The sequence below is a fragment of the Anguilla rostrata genome, chromosome 1 (genome assembly GCF_018555375.3).
Source record: "Anguilla rostrata isolate EN2019 chromosome 1, ASM1855537v3, whole genome shotgun sequence".
Classification (NCBI taxonomy): domain Eukaryota; kingdom Metazoa; phylum Chordata; class Actinopteri; order Anguilliformes; family Anguillidae; genus Anguilla; species Anguilla rostrata.
In genome coordinates, this window is record NC_057933.1 from 49,973,071 (window position 1) to 49,993,157 (window position 20,087).

The 20,087-nt window shown below is 44.2% G+C and overlaps 1 protein-coding gene across 2 annotated transcripts in view; it reads right to left on the reverse strand.

Annotated features, from left to right (window-relative positions):
* The window catches only part of LOC135257687 (serine/threonine-protein kinase 3), an 80,493-nt gene that overhangs the window by 41,639 nt on the left and 18,767 nt on the right, over positions 1–20,087 (reverse strand). For both annotated transcript variants that reach the window (XM_064340706.1, XM_064340715.1), the window contains exons 6-7: positions 16,971–17,138; positions 17–154 (exon numbers count right to left, since the gene is read on the reverse strand). In XM_064340706.1, the coding sequence (XP_064196776.1) occupies positions 17–154; positions 16,971–17,138 (306 nt within the window). The remainder of the gene's footprint in view (positions 1–16; positions 155–16,970; positions 17,139–20,087) is intronic.

Below are 20,087 nucleotides of genomic sequence, written 5' to 3' on the forward strand. Positions count from 1 at the left end.
ACACACACAGACACACCTGTAACAGCTGAGTAGCCGTGGCCCTCTGCTCTGGATTCTTCACCAGACACTTCTTCACGAAATCCGTGAACTCGTCTGTCCACAGCTCGGGCTTCCGGAAGGTCGGCGGGGGGTTCGTGGGAATCATGAAAATCGCCTGCCGAAAGAAAAATAAGACAAGAGAGAAGAGAGAGGGCACGGCGGTTACAAAAAGAAGCAAGAACCAAGGAGTTCCCTGCGCCTCGGGTCTAGCCAAATAAACACCCCCTCCCCGGCAGCCCCCCTCCCCCCGATTCGCCATCTCTATCGGACTGTAAATCTGGTGAACAAATTTGAGGGGTTCTAGGATTTCTACCGTGACGGAGATCCAGGAAGCTGGTCCATCTGCTACCAATGTAGTCATTTCCCATTAAATTTCCTCCCAGTAAAGGGAACTGCAGCGAGCCCGTGGCCGTGCGAGTTTATTTCCGGCTGTTGCTGGTCCCCGAAGCTGCTCCTCACCTCAGTGCCGCTCGGCGTGCATCTTCGTCCGTCAGATAAGCTTTACTCCACCACGCGGGCCTGCAGAGCCCAGCTCCCCTCCGCCTGCAAACAGGCCCAGGGCTCTGCTAGCGTACCCAGCGCCGGCTAATGCAATAACGGCTTCGGCTCTTGTGAGGAGGCATTTTCTGCACTGCATTGCTCGTAAGACGAAAGCTGAAATGTGCCTTTTAAGAAAGTCCTGAGCCCCAAATAATCAAATATTTAGGGCCCGAGCAGGTCTGAGAACAGTCAATGGAGGTAAAGTGTATTTGCGTGACTCCCCTAGCAGGTGTCTTTAATATTTAATAACAACAACAATGTGAAATGAGGTTGTTGTTTGTCAGAGCCCGTTTACCATTTGGGGTCCTTATCCCCGATAACTTTACACACAAGGGGGGAAAGGATTGGCCGTATGATCAGTGTGAAACAATCAAAGTGTGCCTCACTAAAGGAATTTTACTGCATGTCAATACTAACAGACCTGGCAGGTTGACATAGTGTAAAATGGTCTCCATGGAGATGAAGCAGTGTACTGTGGTTCACAATCAAACCCAATGGTGGGGGTTCGCAGTGCGTTTAACTCATTTTGGTCAGAGCTGTCACAGACGAACCCCCCCTCCTCCATTGATTGGGCTCACCATCTAATCCGCGTCCACCAACTGCCCCAGACTGCCCCCCCCCCCCGGCCCATCTCTTAGCACATTAGGGGAGAGGATACGGTTTTAAAATAGACCTTCAGTCTCTGGAATAAATAACATTCTCCATTACCTTTTCAAAAGTCACCTCTCCCCTTCTGTGAGGAAGGGTTTGTCTTTTCACAGTATCGGCATATAAACGCCGGAGCCATCTCCCCTGACCTAAGAATCCCGCGTCCATAAACAGGCTGGCTCGACCTCTGCCTGCCGACTTCCGCGTCGGAAACTAAAACACAGTTCAATCCAGAGCAGGTGGCTGGGGATCACAGCTAACTCCTCTGCGCACGGTAACAGTAACTGGGGTGGAGCGCCCGACATCTGGATGCTATTAGGACATGGCGGGGAGGGAAGGGGGGGGGGGCATGGGGGGGGTGTGTGAGGGAAGAGCAGCGTTACAAGACACCGGCAAATCCCGGATCTCTTTCCAGTAGTCTCTACACATCTCCGAAGCATTCCACTGATCTGGTGTACGCGCTAGACGAATGAGCACCGTGACAGAAATAGCCAACCATCTAAACGAGTTAACTAATGAGCTCCTCGTTATAGACGATGTCTAGCCAGAACACAAACACAAGATAATGGGGGCTCAGGGGCCTGACACACTGCGACAACTGAGTGGGCCTCGCCCGCACCGTCGCCAGGGGGCCTCGCCCGACACGACCGTTCATTTCGGGGAGCCAACGGCACTTTCCAAAAGGACAGCCATTCATTTTGACATTGGGCTGGATTAATGGAGACACATTTCACACACCTTCTAAATACTTGATGTCCACCTTGTTTCATTAGTAAAGCAATTGAACACTATAACTACACAAAAATGGTTGACATTGACTTGTAATACCTAGCAGAAATAATAGTTGTATTTGGAGTGACAAGTTAGCAGAAGCAGTAGCGATGGGTATAGTCATAGTAATACCCACTAATTAACATTAGACTAATTTCTATAAGGCCTGCATGTTGATGGTTCTTCATACATATGTTTCAATCAAGGACTAGTAATCAAGTATTCTGCATTAGAGCAGTGCAACTGAGCCAGACACAATCCACTTACAGAACAGCCTTCCATCACTGTCATGGTGGAAAAACTAGCCTGCTGCTGAACCAGAGTGGTCAGAATTTGGAGGCACGGTTTCCTGCTTTTGCACTGAATCTGTTTCAGCTGTATGGATGAAGTAAGGCAGTGATGTACACATGAGAGATCATATAATTATGATAATTTGGCCTGATAACAAGGGCAAGTGGTTGCATTTAACCAATTACCACATTGTCATTTTTCATTATTCTGTAATTTTCCATCCCAGTGAGGAATGTCCTATCCCACTGCTTCAACATTCAGGAGTACTGCACAACGCCATGTGTGTCCTCTGAACTGCTCACTTGCTTTAAGTAACTCTCCACATTAGAAGCTAACTAAAGTTAGCATACTGCCTGCTCAAATGTGACACATTTTCTGTATTGATACAGGCATGCATGCAGAGGTAAATATTAATAAGCCTGATCTGAGAACTCATGAGGGTCTCTTTATCTGGTTATTTTTACAACCAGGTGACATGAAGATCAAACCAAATTGCCAGGAAGCTATAACTAAACGCTCACGGAAGCCATATTTCTGTTAGCCTTTGCATGAAAAGTTGTTGACTGCTCATCAAAAATTATCAGAGAATTTAATCGCAGTATCGATGCCCTCTCTATAGTTACAGTCAAAACACAATGTGACACGCGGTGGAGGTCAACGCCCCACTTCCAATACCCTTTGAGCCATGACACGGTCCTCTTATCTGCGCAGATAATCTAGCCATTCCCTAGAAGGTGGTAGCTATTTAGACCGAGATAAAAAACACAAGTAATGTCTTTATAATACTGCGCTGTGCCTCTTCCATTCAGCGCTTAGACTGCACATACACGGCCAGTGGATAATATCAACCATAAATGTAACCTTTGTCCTGGGCAGTCAAGGTGAAACCATAAAACCTGCTGCCATTAGACTGCTGCTGCATGTGTGTGCAGAATAAACTGTACATGGAATGAGGCCTCCAGCGAAAGACACCCTGAGACAAAAGAAAAAAATACTTTCATCTTTGAAACTGAACGTGCGTGCATTTTTGCTGCTTGCAGAATGCCGCCATCAGTGCATTTTGGTATTCACACCTTCAGTGCGAAAAGGAAAGAGCAGACTGAAGAAAGCTCAGAGATTTGTCATAATTATCAGAATGTCACTTTTGGTTTTCTTTGTTTTCTTTAAAAAAAAAAAGAAAAGTCAATAGTAATGTTACATCGCCGGCATCTTTGCTCACAAACCACGTAACTATGCTAGGCGCACACAACAACCTAGTGAAATTACGCTCGTGTTGCCATGCCTTCCAGTATGTACAGTGGGTCTCCATACGCACGGCCGGACAGAGACAAACGCCGACGCGCCGCGAGTGAAAGCGCACGTGTGGCGGTCCGTTTACGTAAAAGCCCCCGAGCCGCTCCGCCGTGCGTCAGCGGGCGAGACGGTCTCCGGCGTCGCCCGGCCGTCCGACGCCGGCCCCCAGTCGAGAGCGGCCATCTCGCGGGCCCTTATCTTATCGGCAGCGTCGGGGCTGCGGGAGGATTCTCCGCGTCCACTCTGATACGGCCCGTTTCATCCCCCCCGCCTGCGCTCTCTGCCGTGCCGTAATTACCATGCTCACTGCACACAGGGACAGGATAACGCCCATAATGCACCGCTGCTCAGCCGTCCTGGAGGACTCAGCATAGGGGAAGTAAAGAGGGGGGGAAAAAAACATCCTCCAACATGGACACAACAGGGAAGGCCTTTTACTGTTTGCCTTCAAACCGTAAAATCCACCTTTTTATCAGCTGGGAAATAAGAGCATGTAAACACCCCTTTTACTGCTGAGCAATCTTAAAGATTGTTAAATAGGTTTTCCTTTTTTAGGCCTTGCTTAAGCTGATGAAGACCAGGCATGGACTCCCCAAAAACTTCACCAGGAACCCAAAATTCAGTATCCCACGTCGCAATTTCTTGGGGAATTTCACAATACGTTCGATGACCGGATAGTTTCAGACTGGAGGTCGAAAGGACAATCACATTGGTAGCTTAACCTCAATATAGGACATCATAATTTTTTTCAGGGAACAAATAAATTTACTTTAATTATTTGCAATGCTATTAAATATATAATGTCATCCTGGAAATAGAGGTGGAGGATGATATTGGGGTTACATCATTACTGGCCAAAAACTGCTTAAAACAAGCTTGTGCGTATAAAACCAATGCTAGGATTATGGCCAATAGGATTGGCTGAGGTGATGAGGGAGGCGATGTAACTGATGCACTGCTCATGCCGTAAACTAAGAGAACATTTCATGCTCAAAAAGTAGCCTAATCATACTCATTTTAATTTATCATTTTTAGCAACCACCATTACAAGAAAGCCTATACAGACTCAGTAGCACTCAAGACTCATATATAATATATCGCCCAATATGGTCAGGCAAATATAGATACTGACACTGGCCTCAGAATGTCCATATTGTGGAAATGTATTTGCTATTGTTGGAAGGGAAATCCATCATTAGAGGGCACTACAAAATCATCATTAGAGGGCACTATAAACTGCCAGGACTTTACTCCTCCCAAGTGTGTACACACATACACAGACGCACACACAGACCACACAGACACACACACACACATACATACATACACACCTGTTCCACAGATAACCTAGGCTAGACCATATCTGGTGAAGCACAGTCCCCTGGTTACTGGCACTTTGTTTCAGAGACTACAAGACTACAAGACTTATTTTATTTTTATCCAAATACAAACAGATTCCACCGAGTCAACACTACCAAAGCGTTACAGGCTCACTCCTGCAAAGCTGCACTGACTTGCAGAATTTGAGGAATCTGCCATCTTTAGCAGTCTGATAGTGAGACTTAAATGACTTTGACTGATTGATACTCCCACCTGCCCCCCGTGTCAGCCAGTGCAATCCCCTGGCCTTCTGCTAATGTCCTTGTTCCCCTCAGCAAACACACAGCTGCTGTCTCTGCTGCAAACACACCAGGGCCAAAATCCCCATCTATCAGCATAGCGCAGCAACTTGATCTGCAAGCCCAGGCAGTGCAATCTATTGAACGGTGTTATTTCTCATTTCATCTTAAAATTTAAAGGGAAGGCCACCCTAAAATAGCTGTGGAAGGGCGTGACACTTACGAGAGGGTGGCAGAAATGATCAGCATTTACTGTGACATCACAGGTGCAACCATAACCTCATTTAGATCCTAAGTTCAATTTCAAACTTCATAATAAAATTGTCAAAGCGAAACCCATTCTAAGGGCTCATTCTCAGCGAAGATCATTTGACGAAACCTAAGGGCTGATTTTCAGTGAAGCTGATTTGATATAGCCTCAGGGCTCATTCTCAATGAAGCTGATTTGATATAGACTCAGGGCTGATTCTCAATGAAGCCTGTTTGATGAAGCCTCAGGGCTGATTCTCAATGAAGCTGATTTGATATAGCCTCGGGGCTGATTCTCAATGAAGCCTGTTTGATATAGCCTCAGGACTAATTCTCACACAATGCTCCAGCAGATCTACTGTCTGAAGTGTACACAGTCCATCTCACCTCTAAAACACCAACTTGAACTTTCATTTGCAAACATTTTCCAAGTGACTCACAAACTCCTTGGTAAGGGGAGAGCCCTAGGAAAACAAGGCCAATGAGATTCGCTGGCTCAAGGGCTGGCAGCAAACTTGATATTGTTGGGAAAATTCTCGAAGTATGGACAGCCCGTCTCAAGGGAGCAAGAAGACCATAATTTCTACAAAACTACAAAAAACATACACTGAATAATTCAGCCCCTGTGCTGCGTTGGTCATTTCTATATGTAAAAACAACAGTCTTCAAAAACTTAAAAAGCTGGCGATAGCAAACTCATCAAAAAAGCTGAGGCAAAAAGATTGCTATCTCAGTAATGCTCTCTCTGCCTCGTTGAGTCTAACCTTCCTATCGATACGCCCCAAGGATGTGCTCCAAACAAAACAACCTCCCCGAGGCTGGAACCCATCTCACACTTTATTGTGAGCAAAGTACTGAGGCAGCTGGCACTAAGAGGTCCAGGGCCGAAATAATCTTATCTCCCATCAGCTATAAATATTTGACAGAGAAAAGAGAGAGAGAGGGAGGGAGGGAGGGAGAGAGAGAGTGGGAAGGAGAGAGAGAATTAGAGAGATGGGTGGGGGGGTGGGGTTATCGGCCTTCTTCTTTAACCCAATGACAACTGCAGCTCAGAGGAATCCAAAATGAAAGACTAACCACGTCTGCGGGCCATTCTGCGGTATGATTACACACACAGGGTGGCGTGTTCGCGGAAGAATCCGGCCTGCATTTCTCCAGCCCCACAAGAGCCGCTCAGCAGGTTTCCGCCATGTGACCCCAACATGAAATCAGAAGACTCACTTTATGGGACAAAGCAGTCAGTCTGGCGTTGTGCAAAGTGAAAAGACTTCACTTTGGCATGTGATTGGGGATGATGAAGAAAAACAAAAGCAAGGCTTGCTGATCATTCACACGAAGCCAAACAAAAATCCAGAAGCTCCATTCCGGCATTAGGTTCCAACAAAGTCTCCGCAGCGCATTGCATATACCAACTGATCTCATCTCACGTAATCCACAACTGTGCACAAGTTATGCAAGATGCCAAAAAGCCCCACTGAATGTTTTAATTGTTACAGCTTAAATTTTGATTGCAACAGGCTGTATTTCAGGGCCTGTGCAGTAAACAGGGTGAGTGGAAAATAATCTCCAATTGTCCAGATGATACAGCATAAACTGGTTCTTAAACAAAATGGCAGTCACCCAGCACTGATCTAATGTTCCTGCATATTCCTCCAAGCTGTGAAACTGGCCTCAAAAATACAAAGTGCATGACCGCTGCCAAGAAAATAATAATTTTAATAACTTTATAATGAATGTGTTTATTGGCAAAATACCAGTGGACTACCAAATAAAGATGGTTGAGAAGGCAAAAATGGTGGGGTAACACGATTAATGATGCACCATAGTAAAATATGCCATTGATCACATAAACAATTAATAATTTGAATAACAACATGCAGATTATAAGCTCATGCTTTCAAAACATTTAAACATGAAAACACTAGTAGCAAGCTTTTACAAGGGCATCTTGTCGTTTAATCACCAATTAACTACTGTAAACTGTTATCTTTGGGTAGATGCACCTTTGAACGCTATCACAGGTGAAGAGTCACACACAAAGGGTGGTAAAGCTATAAAAAATAAGGGTAGCAATCGGGACCAAAAAAAGAGATAGCAGTTTCCATGTTGTAGAGGTGAAGGCCGACTGTTGACAACAAGATAAGAACAGGCAGCAGTGTCTCCACAACCCCCCCATCCCCAGTTTAGGGTCTTAACATTTCCTAGGGGTCAGCACTAAAGGAGGAGAGATTAACTCCTAAATGGTGCCCTGTTATGCAAGGTTCCAGTAGATTCCATGCCATAAACTACTGTTTATGCTTAGCCATAAAAAGGCGCGGTCCACTACCCATTTTACGATGCCTCTGTATAGTCTTTCTGTCCTTACGCGGTCTTTTATAAGGCGGCCTGTTAAAATCAAATGCAAACGTTATTGAATAAAAAAGTAAACACGGGCCACTGTGTTTTTTGGAACATTCATTTGGCCATATAAAACAGGTGCCTAAAGGCAATAAATCCTTTGGAATGGTTTTGAATAAGATCCATTTATTTTTTCCGATTGGTACATACTTTTACATTTATACTTTCAGGGTCTCGCACAATAGAAAATAAATTCTTTTTAACAAGAAACCAAGAGTACACCTTTATGGCTGTGCACAGCTGTATCCTGGCAAAAATGAACCATGGGTAGCGAATCTTTGATGCACTGGACTAATTATCCCAAACAACGATGTGGTCATGATATCCAGATATGCGCAATTTGTCTTTTGAAAATCTGCAGGACTTGAGCTCTGTTTGAAAACACGGTCAGTGTGTAACCCAAGTGTGAGTTTTGACCACAAAATATGGGTTCTTGGTTTGCCCAGATTTTGCGGGAAAAGATCTGAGCTTTGTCATGAGTCCACTTTGTCAGCCTCCTGACACAGAACCTCTAGCAACGTCTTTGAAGTCTCCGCTAACGTTCGACTGAATCTTTAAGGCTACGTTGACCCATTCTGAGTAGACTGTCTGGGCTGTCTCCAGAACAGAAGAAGAAACAGCTAGCCTTCTCACCGGGCAATTTGAACAACCCTGGCCTCCACGCGGACTCGCTTCCCCTTTGATGGGACGCAACCGCATCGGGACAGAGCAGGTGTGATGGGGAATTTGGCCAGGATGCAATGGAGAGCGCACAGGGGCATTCACTGGAGGCGATGCGGGGGCACTTTGTTCTCCTGCGAACGACCGCCGTTTCTTCCGGAAGACGCGCAGTAAAAACGGGGGAAAAAAACACTCCAAAGCCAACAGGGAAGGCATTTAAAGTGTCACGGCGTAATTAGGGCCACGTTAGGAAGGGCAAGGCGAACACGCCAGAAGCTTTGACAGCCGCGGTCGAGCGGAACGGGGGAACTTCCTCCGGCGAATGTGCTCAAAGTTGGAAACGATGAAACGCCAACAAGGACGTATGATTTAATATGGGGCTCAAATGAACAACAACAAAGCTCGGACAGATCGGCCAGTTGGACCCCGCTTCAAAGCGCCGCGCTAAACGCTTGCAGAGACATTCTTAGGTGCGAGGATCATTTTGGGAGGAGAAGAAGAAAGGGAAGAAGAACAAGCACAAGAAGAAAAAAAAAAGAATGAGGGGACCTGCTTGAAATCGTGACATAAAAGGAGGCACGTCGTCCAGTTCAGAGGCTTCTCCCGAGTTTAACCGTTATCAAGTAAAGCGATCTCTCCAGCTCTCTCCCGTTCCCCTGTACTCGGGCTGGAGCGCTGTGCTCCTCTGTTTATTCTAGAATTAGGGCTAATTCAACGCAGGATGCTGGCGTTTACCGGCTCCAGATGATACGACCGGGAGTGCACAGCTGCCAACTGCCTGGGCCTGCTTGGTCTCCCGTCCGGCGGGTCACCGCGCGCTTTCTGACCGGTGAACCCAGCCCCACACAAATCAAGCCCCGCTCCTCCGGCCCCAATCTCCTCTGTCTTTGTGAGACGGGACAGGGATGCCGGGCAGATTCAGTGCTGCAACTCTGGAGCCCAGAGGTCAGAAGCCTTCTGTTTCGCCCTTTAAACTCCAGATGGTGCTTGAGAATTCTCTGAGTGGCTTGGTACCATCAGGATATACTCCACACAAATCTTGGAGAGAGGGTGCTAAGCTGCATCACGACTGATTAGACAACATCATCAGTGGGAAGTTGGGGGGGGGGGGCAATAAAATTCTATCACTGGAAAAGGGAGGGATGTAGGAATTTACTTTGTTTTTCTATTTGTGGTTCAAAAACTGTATCAAAGTAACAAAAAGCGGTCTTGGGAAGTCCAAGAATAACTTTTGCACGTATTCCATTCAAAATTGTGCAAGTACAGAAATCAGCTAATGAAACCTCCATGTCAAAATACCTTACCTATCCCACCACTGGATAAATTAACATACATTTTTGAGGTCAATTAAAAATCCCCTGGCTTAGATATCCTGTCATGCCATGAAACGGTGAGCTTATGCAGTACTTATGAAAATAATAATTTCATACCATTCACATTTATAGACCCTATAATTTGCGTGAAAAAACTCAGACGGTATCAAATTCAGAGATTTCCATGATGAATGAAAATATATTTTCTTATAAATCCAATTAAATTTCTGCTTATTTCTCTGCATGACTGCAGCACACTGATTATATAAATGATCATGTTCTGTCATCTTACAATGCTATCCATCAAATTTCTGTAATCAATAGATATTAAGGAATTGTAAAGCATGTGCTATTATTTGTATTATTTTCTTGTCATATTAGGTGATGACAATGCGCAGGTGTAAAACAAATACAGTCTGCTTTATTAATCAAGCATAATTACACTGATGAATGTCGCTAATGGCAACAGGAATGGCTGTGGTTCAGACTAAATGCCTTCACGGCACATTATCAAAGGAGATCAAGCATACTAAAGCATTTTAAAAATCACTCTGAAGAGATATCCAGGTTTTGAAAAATAAATGGCATTTTACCCCGCAATCTGTACGCCTATAAAAACACTACAGCCACAGGGCAGGCGTGTTTTCTGTTCTAATTATTGGACCGGTCCTGCCGCTTACTTTGAGGGCGATTAATCAAAGAAAGGGAAACCAGCCACCGACTGCAGTATGTTTTGCATTTCCTCTGCTATACTGTTGCCGAATGGACGCGCCTATTTTGAGCTAATTGAAAACTCATTTAGAAATGGGAGGACAGTTCTCAGTAGATAACCTATTAACCTGCAATGGATCCACTTAAAATGTTGGGCATCATGTGCTCGATCCTGTGCGCTACTGGAATTCCCTGTGAAACACCCCACAAAGTAACCTGGGAACACATGCAAGATGAGGAAGACTTCAGCAGGAGTAAGATTGTAGTGAAGATGAAGGGGATAAAGGTAGAGGACTACAGTGGAGAGCCAGATGGCACAGAAGAGAGAGTGGAAACACCAAGGCTATCCAGTTACCCATCTCATTCACTCTTACAAACTGCACAGATGACATGAAAAACTGGATGCAGCTCAACCTTCTTGAGCTAAATACATCTGAAATTCCAGTGATTGGACCAAAGTATTTTCATAAAAACACCAATTTCCATCAACACTGATGCTGTCCCAGAACCCAAGTTTGCAACCTTGGGGTAATTTTTAACCTCTGCTCTCTCCTTTGAGGCCCATGTCAAGAGTATTACCAAGACTGCCTTTTTCCACCTGCTCAATATCTCCTGACTAAGACCTCCTTGACATTTTACTTTTATGACACAAAAACCATTTTTTATGCCTCTGAAACCTCATGATAATACTGCTGTAACACTGTTCTGGGTGGAATCACTGACAAAGTCCTAGGCAAACTGCACTACGACCGGAACTCAACAATTCAACTCCTTACCCATTCACAATACTGCGATCATATCACCCCTATTCTTCAGGTTTACAGCTTTAGGACAGAGCACAAAATTATACTCTATCAATAAGGCCCTGCGTAGTTAGGCACACTACTTTACTGAAGAGTAAACTCTCAGATCAGCACCTGCAAGTCTGCTGAATCCTCCTTGTGCGAACAATACCAGAGCTTTTGGCTCTGCTGCTCCATGTTTGTGGAATGTCCTGTCCAGGGCGATCAGGGAGGCAAATACACCGACTATTTTTAAATCGGTGCTCAAGGAACATCGTTTTAGCGGTGCTTACCAGACCTTTTTAAACCCTGCAATCCTTTAGCTAACTTAATCAACAATAAAAGCAGTCCAGACATTGTTCTTAATCTATACTAGCTGTGCTCCCGTTAATATAATTCCAGTCTTTTCTTTGTGCTAATTTGTTGGTTTTTTAAACATTGTTTTTCCGACTTTCCTGATTTTGCTGTGTTGATGTTTTTTGTATTACCTTTCTGTAAAGTTCTTTGAGCGCTATGAAAAATGTTCTACAAATAAAATGTATTATTATTCAAAAGAATGAGTCGCTTTGGATAAAAGTGTCTACCAAATACATGTAATGTAATGAAAGGTCAGATTGCAAAAGATGGGGCAAACTCCTTACACCAGGCTTTAAAAATAATAAATCAGCCTCCTAAATGTCTGTCAATTGAACAGTTTCATATATCCAACCAAACACTCTTCTATACTCACAAAAGTTTACATTGTCTATACCTACAAATTTTTCTATGCTTACAAATTTACTGCAATTATAAATTACCACCCAGATCAAAAGAAAAAGAAAATTGTTCCGTGACCCAGCTCACAAATTTCTGTCAGGAGTTTTGCCCCTAAAGCAGTCTGCATGGAGAAATCGTAACACTTGATTCCATTCCAAGCTCTGACGAGGACTGTCACTCTGAACTTCAAAATTACAAACAGCACGCTAAGGAAAGTTCCAAAATGTCTTTGGATCAACCGAATGCAGCTGAATAAATACATCCCAGTTTAACGCAGAAGGCCGAACGCCATCTGTGTTAAAATGTGTAACACACAGTAACAGCATCTCTGTAAAAATGCTCAAAAATCAATGTTAATACATGAGGTAGTAAACAGAAAGAGGCAGACAACTGCATTTACCTATAAAATTTACATTTACAGCAATGGATATTTTCCTTACTAAAATACATGACACAGGTGTCCATTTTTATTTATTTCTGTGCCCCTACTGTAAACAGCTTGTTTTGTTTTTTTCCCCTCAAAATCATTGCTATCATTGCAATTAGGTGGAAGTTTCCCATTTTAAATCAACAATTCCCACCACCTCATGTAAAAAATATTTCATGCGTTCTTGGCAGAGATTTAATGAATTGCCGAATTATCCCATACACTACACACTGAGTCCAACGTGGTAAGTGTCAACGGACATCTGCGCTTTCATTCACCCCAGGCATCGAATTAAGCAGCAACTGAATGATTAAATGAAATGATTGCTGCAATTAACTGCATGATTGTTTGACTCCTGGCTTGAAATAAAGGCTCTACTGAGCCCTTGGTGGTGGAGGACTGAATTATGCGTGAGATAACTGCCCAAGATTTCACTGGGCCTTAACAATGACTCAAGTGACCAACACCCAATTAGCCAGTTTGCCTTGGTGGACATACTGTATTTATGTGTACTGACAGAAAAAAGAATGGAAGACTTAGAAACATAGACACAATTATGAAAAGATAATACGGACAAAGCCAAGAGAGATTTAACGTTTCAGACTACTACTTTTTCTTGTTTGTTTTCGTAACACCGGTCAGTCAAAATGACCAACCTCGCCGGGGGGGAAATCCTGTCACCATTAATGATAATTAATTTCACTGATGCAGGATATTAATGGCAAAGCAAAACATTAAGGACTGCAGCCCTCCAGCAACCGTGCAGCAGGGTGAAACGTGTACAAGGCTGGTGGGGGGGGGGTATAGGGGGGTAGGGGGGTCTTGCCGATTTCACAGCTTCCAAAGCACAACAGCCCAATGCCATTAGCCGGGGAACAGAGTAGCCAGCGTGTGGAGCAGGACCTCGCCTTTAGCAGCGCTTCCACTCCAAACACACAGATCGCTGCTCGAGGTTAAGAAAGCAGCGACTGTGTATTTTGGCAAGCGGAACATAGTATGAAAAAGCAACAAATCTTCTATATTTAGTTTCAGGACAGGACTCCACAAGCTGAGAGAGAAGGATAGGGGGAAAGAGGAAAAAAAGAGGGAAAAAGAAGGAATCTTTCTTTTATGCAGTGCGTTAAAATGATAAAACACAGTACGGGTCACTTGTGCACTGAAGAGGCTGTAGCTACAACATCTGGTGAATAAAAAAAGTATCTCAAAAGTTGTGTTGTTTCAAAATGAAGATAAAAATATCCCTAAAAATATCTTCACACTGCATAAGTTGCATCCATATGATAAACCCAAAGGCAAAAACAAACAACCCCATTTTCTTGGTTTTTTTTTTTTTTTTTAAGATTGTTTCAATCACCTCTGATACCATGTAAGAGAATGCATGACATCCAATGTGAAAAGTTTCCCCTCTCTATCTCTATCTCTCTCGCAGTGGCAGCGATGGAGACTCACCGCCGAGCGCAAAGCAGCAGCTGGCTGCAGCACACAAACGGGGAAGCTAATCTTGTTTATGTTCAATCTGCCATTTCCTCCCCTCTGAAACCGTGCTGAGGGAAGTCATGTAATACTTCCATTAAAATGTAAGAGTAGCGGACCAGGAAACAACCAACTGCCAACGGGCTGCCTTTGGGTCAAACCATCGGAGCCTGTGGCAGAAAAAAGAGGGGGACTACTGGGCAGCACAATATTCCTATATACAACATGCAAGCATACATACAGTACTATATACAACATACACATATACATTACTGAATAAAAGAAATCTCTCTTTGGGTTAGGCCAAAATGCCTCGACTTGCACTAGAAAAAAATAAATGCGATCACTGCTGATGGAGAATCTAAATGCCTGGATTGACTGGAGGAGCGTGGTAAAAATGGCCGAAACCCACGTACTGCAGGGCCCAAATATGCAGTACTGACAGAGGGGAGGAACAGCTGAATATGAGGAAAGTAAACAATCCAATTATATATGTTAATCATCATATTTATTAAATTCTTCATAAACCACAGGCACAAAGTAATTGTGAAATCTGTGCCTTATATTTTTTCACAACGGATCGTGGACAATGCGCAGCTATAAAGAAAAATAGTCCGTTTCATTAATCAAGTATATTTGCTTAATACCGTTCAGCAGAAATAAATATATATTTATTTATATATGACCGTCTTTGAGGCCAAATACCTTAAAACAGCCCCCCTGCAAACAGCAATAGAGTCAAGATACTTCCCTCTGTTTATTTTAAACTACCAAAACAAAAGAACATTTAAAGAAATCCTAATTAAATTTTCCAAATTTGCATCCCTGGTGGTGACATTTTGTCCTGATAATTGAGGATTTTTGATGGTTTGTTAAGCAGGAACAAGGGTTGCCTCTGGTCGCGTTCGGGCCGGCAGTGCGTGACCTCTCCTGGGGAGAGGGGGCCGGGTCGGAGTCCTGCCATTTTGGTCCAGGCTCCCCATTCCCGCAATTTCCCCCATGCCATCCTGAATGTGGACACCCGCCATCCTGCCCCCGGTGCTCGGATGTCGCTGTGGGAGATGGAGGCAGTGCCGGACCCTGCCCACGGAAGGCCAGAGAGCCAGGAACCACAAGGAGGTGGGGCATCAGACTCCAGGAGGGTCACCCCTCATGCTGGTCGATAAGAATTATACCTCCCCCAGGTACCCTGGCTGCTTTGATTTTCCTCAGTGCGCTTACTTGCTTTGCCAAGGTCCCCAATGGGCAAGACTTCTCTATTCGATTGCCTGTGGGCCTCAGGCTTGACAGTTTTGTGGAGGATCGGGTAGCTCCACACCTTTTTCCACATTATGGTCTGGCCAGCAGTCAAACAGTCAAACACTTGAGTTACAGCCTGGACTAAGAAAACTCCAACTGCCTTTTCATATGAGTGTTTCAAAGGAAACATTGAGAAACAGAAAGACATTACAACCGGTTAACCTAAAGGTGATTCAGTTCTAAAAAACGTCTTTGTTTCAATTTTATAAGGATGCTTGAAAAGTAAACCTGATAAACTGAAAATGAATGCAGATGGAAGACAGAGATTCAAAAAAAAAATCAAGTTGATTTTTTTGGAGACGGCATTTCAGAATTAAACAACGCAATCACCACATTAAAGCCCACTCATACTTAAAACAGCCACTGGAATGTGGATGTTGTGCCAGGGCCCTGTTTTCGATTAGAATTTTTTTCCCGTTGATTTGGCAAATTAACTTACATTAGGCTGAGTGCAAGATGTAGCATGGAAAAGAGTAAACAGTAAACTGTATTCATCAAAAACATCACCGGGATGTTTATTTCATGTGATCTAATAAAAACAGCGCACATCACAGGGTTTTAATGACGGCACAAGGGAATACCGGAACAGTAAGCTAGCATTACCGCAGAACAGCCAAGAACTGCACAGCACAGCCGTCTAAACCACATAAAGCAGCCCCACTTTTAAACCCCATTACACTTACACAGCTCTCAAACCAAAGTTCTCCTGCAACAATGCATCTACCATAGCTGCGATTTCCCCCATTGTGATAAACGACAAAGGAATTACTAGAACCGCCCAAAAACTTTAAGGGTGCGGTGAAAATCAACGAGGGGAATCTAACAGAAGTTGAAAAAAGCTGGACGACCACACTGTAGGCAACAAGTGACATGACTCTGGACAAGATGTGGAAAATTCCTTTAACTTCAAGAGTGGAGAAACGGTTTACATTTTCCTCTGGTTGTGCTTCACTGTGGATTTATTTTCAATCTACAGTATGATATACAGTATAGCAATGCATGCTACTATATTAGAATGCATTGCAAACCCCAGTAAACCCTAAGGAACACATTACTTTGTAAATACACTACCAAAGATTTTCCTTTCAGCCATGTATGAAATATGGTTACATATGGCTCATTCAGTCTACTGTAAAGTCAGAGAAACAAAACAATATATTGTTATATGTATACGAAAATTTGTCGCTTAACACAATTTTGTTGCGTTGAAGGTTTCTCAGAATAAGAGTTTCTGCTAAATGGCAGTAACAATTTCTTTGTAGTAATAAATAATACTTAAATGTGTTGATAATTTCTTTCATTAAAATCTGCCTACCATTTGCACTTATTATGAAGACTGCTCAGAAGAAAAAGGGTCTCCTTAAATAAGTGTGCGGAAATGTCTTCACATCTGGCACAGGGGAGCGAACTGTCAGTCCCCTAATTTTGTTTTGTTTGCTGGCGTCTACAACTGTATTCATAAACACCCTTGTAGCCAAAGAGCTAACATTTATGCCTGCCCCATTGTAATTGTCTATTCCCTCTGCAATTCAAAGTGCTTGAGAGTATTTCTAGGTCATCCAGAGTTCAGTTTTGTACTCAAAGGAGGATAATTTTAAAAGAGTGAGACAGTTTGTCAGCCCCCCGTCAGCACTGAATCTCGTACCTCCATCTGGATGTGAGGGGTGGGGGATAGGGGGCAAGAGCCCAGTGCAGGACTCACCCTCATTGGATGGATGTCAGCATAGGGAGGCTTCCCCTCAGCCATCTCTATGGAGGTGATGCCCAGGGACCAGATGTCTGCCACGCAGTTGTACCCGATCTCCTGGATCACTTCCGGGGCCATCCAGAAGGGCGTGCCAATCACTGTGTTTCGCTTGGCCATTGTGTCCTTCAGAGAGAGGGGGGAGGGGGAGAGAGGGGGAGAGATGAGGAGAAAGAGAGGGGGACAGAGAGGTGGGGAGAAAGAAAGGGGGACAGAGAGGTGGGGAGAAAGAGAAGGGGAGAGAGAAAAAGAAGCTAGACTTGTTAACAGCCAAAACTGACAAAGCAAAGTGCACTGGAGACCTGGACTCAAATTATCTCATTAACAGTTTGAGTGATGGCTTGACTCCCTCCGATTCTGAAATGGTTTGGCCAGTTGCTCAGTCGTATAAGGAACTGGAATGGCAGAGATGGGGGAAGAGGGGTGTACTGTATGTGTTGCTTCTGGAACATGTGCGCAAAAACAAAGATAAGAAACTGATCACAAAAACCAGAGCGGGAGAAGGTGAAGCGCAATGAGAATGGATGAACCGCGAAACGCGTTCCATCAACTAACCTGCGAAACGTGTAACCATCACCGCTACATGCCGTCACTTTGGCCTTGAGAGCCTTGATTAGCTTTGCAGATCCTTTGGCCGCAATCTAACGAAAACCTTCTTTCCCTCTTTTAAATGATTCCTATGTTATGCTAAGCTTGGGGTTTAAATGGTTTATTGTACGATACATATTCCAGCCTCTCTAAATTGAAAAGTCCCTTTGCGGTACCACGGCCAGCCCTGGTTGTTAGGGGGCCATGGTCCTGCCGTTTTTATGGGCTCTTTAAATCATCAAGTGCTTAGCAAAATGGCTAAGTGTCCAAAAAGTAAAACAATGCAGCCAGGTAAGTAATGGGCAGCTTATGCTGTGTAAACCACGGACCACCCTGCAGAGCTGGGTAATTGCAGCTGTTCGGCTCGAGCCTCCTCCTGGAGGCACACTTACTCTCTGATTAGAGAAAGCCTGGAAACCAAACGCTGTGTGACCCAGCAGATTGGGGGTTTGGTTTGTTTTTGACCCCCTACCCCCATTTTGCTCCGTGTTTATAAAAGCTGCGGAACTGCCCCCACCAAACCCCCGACCCCTCTGTGACGGTACTCTGAGGGGCGAGAACCGAGCCCGGAGTGGACACACAGCGCCCTGCAACACACACAAACTCTCCAAGATCAAAGAGTTCAAGCCACTTTGTAAAAGAGCAGCTCCAGATTTTCTTTCATGGTCGTATAAGTTAAGAGTGTTTAGAATGAAGGAAAAAGAGAAATATAAGAATATGCACCCCGAGGACAGATCCATTACAAGTGATGTGCTTTTCTTTAGCTTCCAAACCACCCCTCAAAAAATCCCCCTAAAAAACCTTTGGAGGAAAATTTTCGTATCAACCTGAAAATGAAACCGATCCTTCGGTGTGTGCGAATGGCACAAAAAACACCACAACTTCTCCTAAGAAACTGGCGTGCACTGCTCTTGGGAAAGAGAACGGCACAGTGTCACAAAGGGATATTGTTATTCAAAACACTTTTTCTACATCACTGAGGTATACTCTAGACCAGTCATATCTTGTTCTTTGTGGAAATCCTGACAGGCACTGAGGAAATGACTGCCAGCAGAAGTAAAGCCTGTACGTGAGAAAGCCAAAAGTTCAGCAGGCCTGTTATTTTGACAAAAGAAGTAACAAGGGTGCTGCTGGGTGGCTTGTCCTGTTAAGGCACTGTCTAGTGAGGGGATGAACCCCGTGGCCTGGAGGACCGTGCCAAATTCAATTACACCTAGCAGCCCCGCAGGACAACACACAGTTGCCGCTAGCATACATACCTATGTGACAGGAAACAGTTTGTCAAATTAAAAGAAGAAGAGTCCAGCTCCTCAATAATGAAATACGGTATTCCACAAGGATCAGTACTCTTCTCGCTATATATGCTACCACTTGGCAATATTATCCGGGCACATGGCATAGAGTTCCACTGTTATGCGAACGATACCCAGATTTATATTTCAATGAAACCTGGCGAAGCACTGCCGCTTTCACGGTTAGAGGCTTGTATTGTAGATATCAAGGTTTGGATGCTTTCAAATTTTCTGCTCCTAAATTCAGATAAGACTGAAATGTTGGTTTTAGGTCCCAAAATATTAAGGGAGAAATTGTCTACTCTCACCTTAAACTGTGGTGAGAGTAGACAATTTGTTTGGCTGAACATAATATGGTCGTTAAAGACCTTGGTGTCACCATTGATCTTGATCTATCTTTTGACACCCATATAAAAAACATATCCAGAATTGCCTTCTTTCAGCTGCGCAACAAAGCTAAAATTAGACATTTCCTGTCAGTTGGGGATGCTGAAAAATTGATCCATGCGTTTGTTACGTCTAGGTTAGATTACTGTAACGCCCTGCTTTCTGGCTGCCCTAATAACTCGTTAAAGAGTCTCCAGCTTGTGCAGAATGCAGCTGCTCGTATCTTGACCAGAACTAAGAAGTATGAGCACATTACACCAGTACTTGCGTCGCTTCACTGGCTACCCATTAAGAATAGGATACATTTCAAGGTTTTGCTCCTGACTTTTAAAGCTCTGCATGGATGTGCACCTGTGTACATATATAACCTTTTAAGCCCACAAGGTCACTCCGATCCCAAGACGCAGGCTACTTGGTAGTCCCAAAAATTTCCAAAAACCTAAGGTGGTAGGGCTTTCTCCTACAGGGCCCCACTACTGTGGAACCAGCTTCCAATATTTATAAAGGAGTCAGACACAGTCTCAATATTTCAATCTAGATTAAAAACGCACCTCTATGCTCAGGCTTATAATCAGTTGTAGTCTGGAGACAGGGCGCGAGAAGCCTGTAGTCATAGAGCTTTGTAGGTGGCAATCCTTTCCTTACTGTCACCTGTCAATCAGCTGTGACTCGACTTTACATGGGCTGGCTCTTGATAGGCAGGTATGGTTGTCTACCCCTCATGACTGCATGGGCTCTCCATCCCTGTCCTAGTAGATATGCAGCCATATTCTACTCCTGGCAGGGTCCCCCCAATACATACTACTGC